This window comes from Trichechus manatus, unplaced genomic scaffold (genome assembly GCF_000243295.1).
Source record: "Trichechus manatus latirostris isolate Lorelei unplaced genomic scaffold, TriManLat1.0 scaffold00141, whole genome shotgun sequence".
Taxonomy (NCBI): Eukaryota; Metazoa; Chordata; class Mammalia; order Sirenia; family Trichechidae; genus Trichechus; species Trichechus manatus.
Genome location: NW_004444077.1, coordinates 2,592,185 through 2,594,722, shown reverse-complemented (window position 1 = coordinate 2,594,722; position 2,538 = coordinate 2,592,185). Strand labels below are relative to the sequence as shown.

The 2,538-nt window shown below is 36.3% G+C and overlaps 1 protein-coding gene across 1 annotated transcript in view; it reads right to left on the bottom strand.

The window, feature by feature from the left end:
• Positions 1 to 2,538, bottom strand: part of SESN3 (sestrin 3) — a 66,327-nt gene that overhangs the window by 24,398 nt on the left and 39,391 nt on the right. The window contains exon 2 of the mRNA XM_023739851.1: positions 1,579 to 1,761. Within this exon, the coding sequence (XP_023595619.1) occupies positions 1,579 to 1,761 (183 nt within the window). The remainder of the gene's footprint in view (positions 1 to 1,578; positions 1,762 to 2,538) is intronic.

The following is a 2,538-nucleotide window of genomic DNA, read 5'->3' as shown; positions in this document are numbered from 1 at the left end:
AATGTTACCTCTTCCATGAAAGCTTCTCTTACTCTCATTGACAACTTTCTGATGTCATTCTCTTTATTCATACAACTCTTACAGCACTATTGTGCTGTGGTTACTGTCTTTACCTCCCTGCCTTTCCTCTCCCTAGACTCCTAGGAATCCAATGGCAGGGTCTTTATCTTCTTAGACCCACCAAGGTATCTGGCACAAAGTAATCAACACACAAAATAAAAATAATGATTGATTCCTTTATCTAATGGAAAGATTATCAAACCATACATAATCCTAAGGCAGTACTGGGCTTCACAGATTTCCAGATATATAATCAAAATCAGAGATTTATAAAAAGATGTACAAAATTTATAGAGATTTATAAAAGCCAAATTTTGTTAAATAACTGGACAAATAACAAATATGTAGTCTAGTAAGGGGGGGTCAAAAAAACAAGGACGTTTCTAGGCATTAGAAGCAGAGATTTTAAATAACAAAGGCTTCTACTGATAATAATTTAGACCATGTTGTGTCAACTCATGGTGACCCCATGTGTTATAGAACAGAACTGCTCTTTAGGGTTTTCCTGGCTGCAGTCTTTTACAGAAGCAGATTGTCAAGCTTTTCTTCCACAGAGGCACTAGGTGGGTTCAAATCACCAACCTTTTGGTTAGCAGCAGATTGCAATGTTTGCACCACCCAGGCTCCTAGTTTAGATCACAGCTATTACTTATTGAGTATTTACCAGGTGTCAACCACAGTGCTGAGCACACTGCATAATCATCTCATCCTGTAGGGCTTTGATGGAAGTTCCTTTCAAAATGCAAGTGCTCTAGCTAATCACAAGTCTAATTCTTATCTAAGCTCTTTCTAAAGGTACTTCCTGATTCACAACAGCTAGCAGATCCCTTTTTATTTGGAAAATCATTTTTTGAGAACCTTAAAATTATGAAATATTAGAACTAGGAAAGAGTTTAGAGCTCATTTAATCCAGCCCCCTCACTTTACAGAGAAGGGAATGGAGGCCCACAGCAGTTCACTTACTAAAGGTCACAAACTTGTGACGAACAGAGTAGAGACTAAAACCCAGGTACCCAGTATGCTAGTGTATTTACTTTGTTCTACCTACTGCTTGAAAATAGAAATCAACACTTTTCATAGCCATTCACCAAAGTACTTGTACAAGCTAATTACAGATTGCTTAAAGAGAATGATTCATTTTATACTTAAATTAAACCCACTTTCTAAATTTACATATGCTTGGCAAAGTAGAGGGTCAGTAAAAAAGAGGAAGACCCTTGATGAGATGGATGGACACAGTGGCTGCAACAATGGGCTCAAACATAACAACCATTATGAGGATGGTGAAGGACCGGGCAGTGTTTCATTCTGTTGTGCACGCACAGGGTCGCTATGAGTCGGAACCGACTCGACGGCACCTAATAACAACAACATATATTAATATACTATTCTGTTATTTTTCAAGTTCTTAATGTGTAAAGGTTTAAAATTAAGTCTAGCAAAACACTTAACTAAATAATTAACTCTTAGTTAAAATCATTAGTAAAATTCCCTTGATTTCAAAAAAACACACAGTACCTGAATGTGCTCTTTTGTGATAAGCCAGGGCCGGTGTGCTAGCAGCTTATTTATTTCATTAAGGTTTTTCAGTCTTTGTGGTATATACTCCAAACCATTCAACCACTCAGCCATACCTCCGGTCTTTAGAAATTCATCCACATGCATGTTTATTAAGTAAGAACACTGATGTCTAGCTGCAGCCTAAAATGCAAAGAAAAGGGTCCGTTGATAAAATAATCATGGTATAGTCTCATTTCACTGTTTCGAAACAAATAATTTAGATTGAGTTAGTAATTTTTAAAGCCATTTTCTTTTCTTTCAGAATCCTCTTTCTAAAATTTCCACTGCAATGCTGCGATAGATTCTTGAATGAATACACGAAGCTGATATGTGCATAAGCAAATAATTGTCACAAGAAGCCAATTAGTCCCTCATCCGGAAGTTAGTGTAGGTCAACCCAGAGCCTACCATCTAACTATGTTAAGGATATATATGTGCATTTTTCACTATGGTAAATGATATCTACTGTATTTTGTTAAAAGCATAATAAAGCCTCATTAACTTATATTCTCCCAATACAGAATGCATGCTAATTTGGGCACTTCTTTTATCCCCTCTATTTTAAGATAACTGTGATTCCAGTCATATCTGTGAATATTACCCTATTAAGATGAAACTAAACCTCACTGACCCTTTCCTTCCTATGCAGTCAGAATCAGCCTTGAAACTGACAACTGGGTAAATCCATGTAACACAGTTTTGACCTCTCCTTTCTTCAGGGCTGCTTCTCAGTAGAACAGTATTATTTCATTCTACCTATTCACTACATCTTGTTTCTCTCTTAGTTTGTGGTCATTGTAAGTCTTCTTTCAGCCTTACTCTCATCAAAACTAAAATTACAGTCTTAGTCAAGATCATTATTCAGTAAAATACAGAATGCTGCCCAGACATTTTTTTATTTAAAATTTCAGCAAAAGC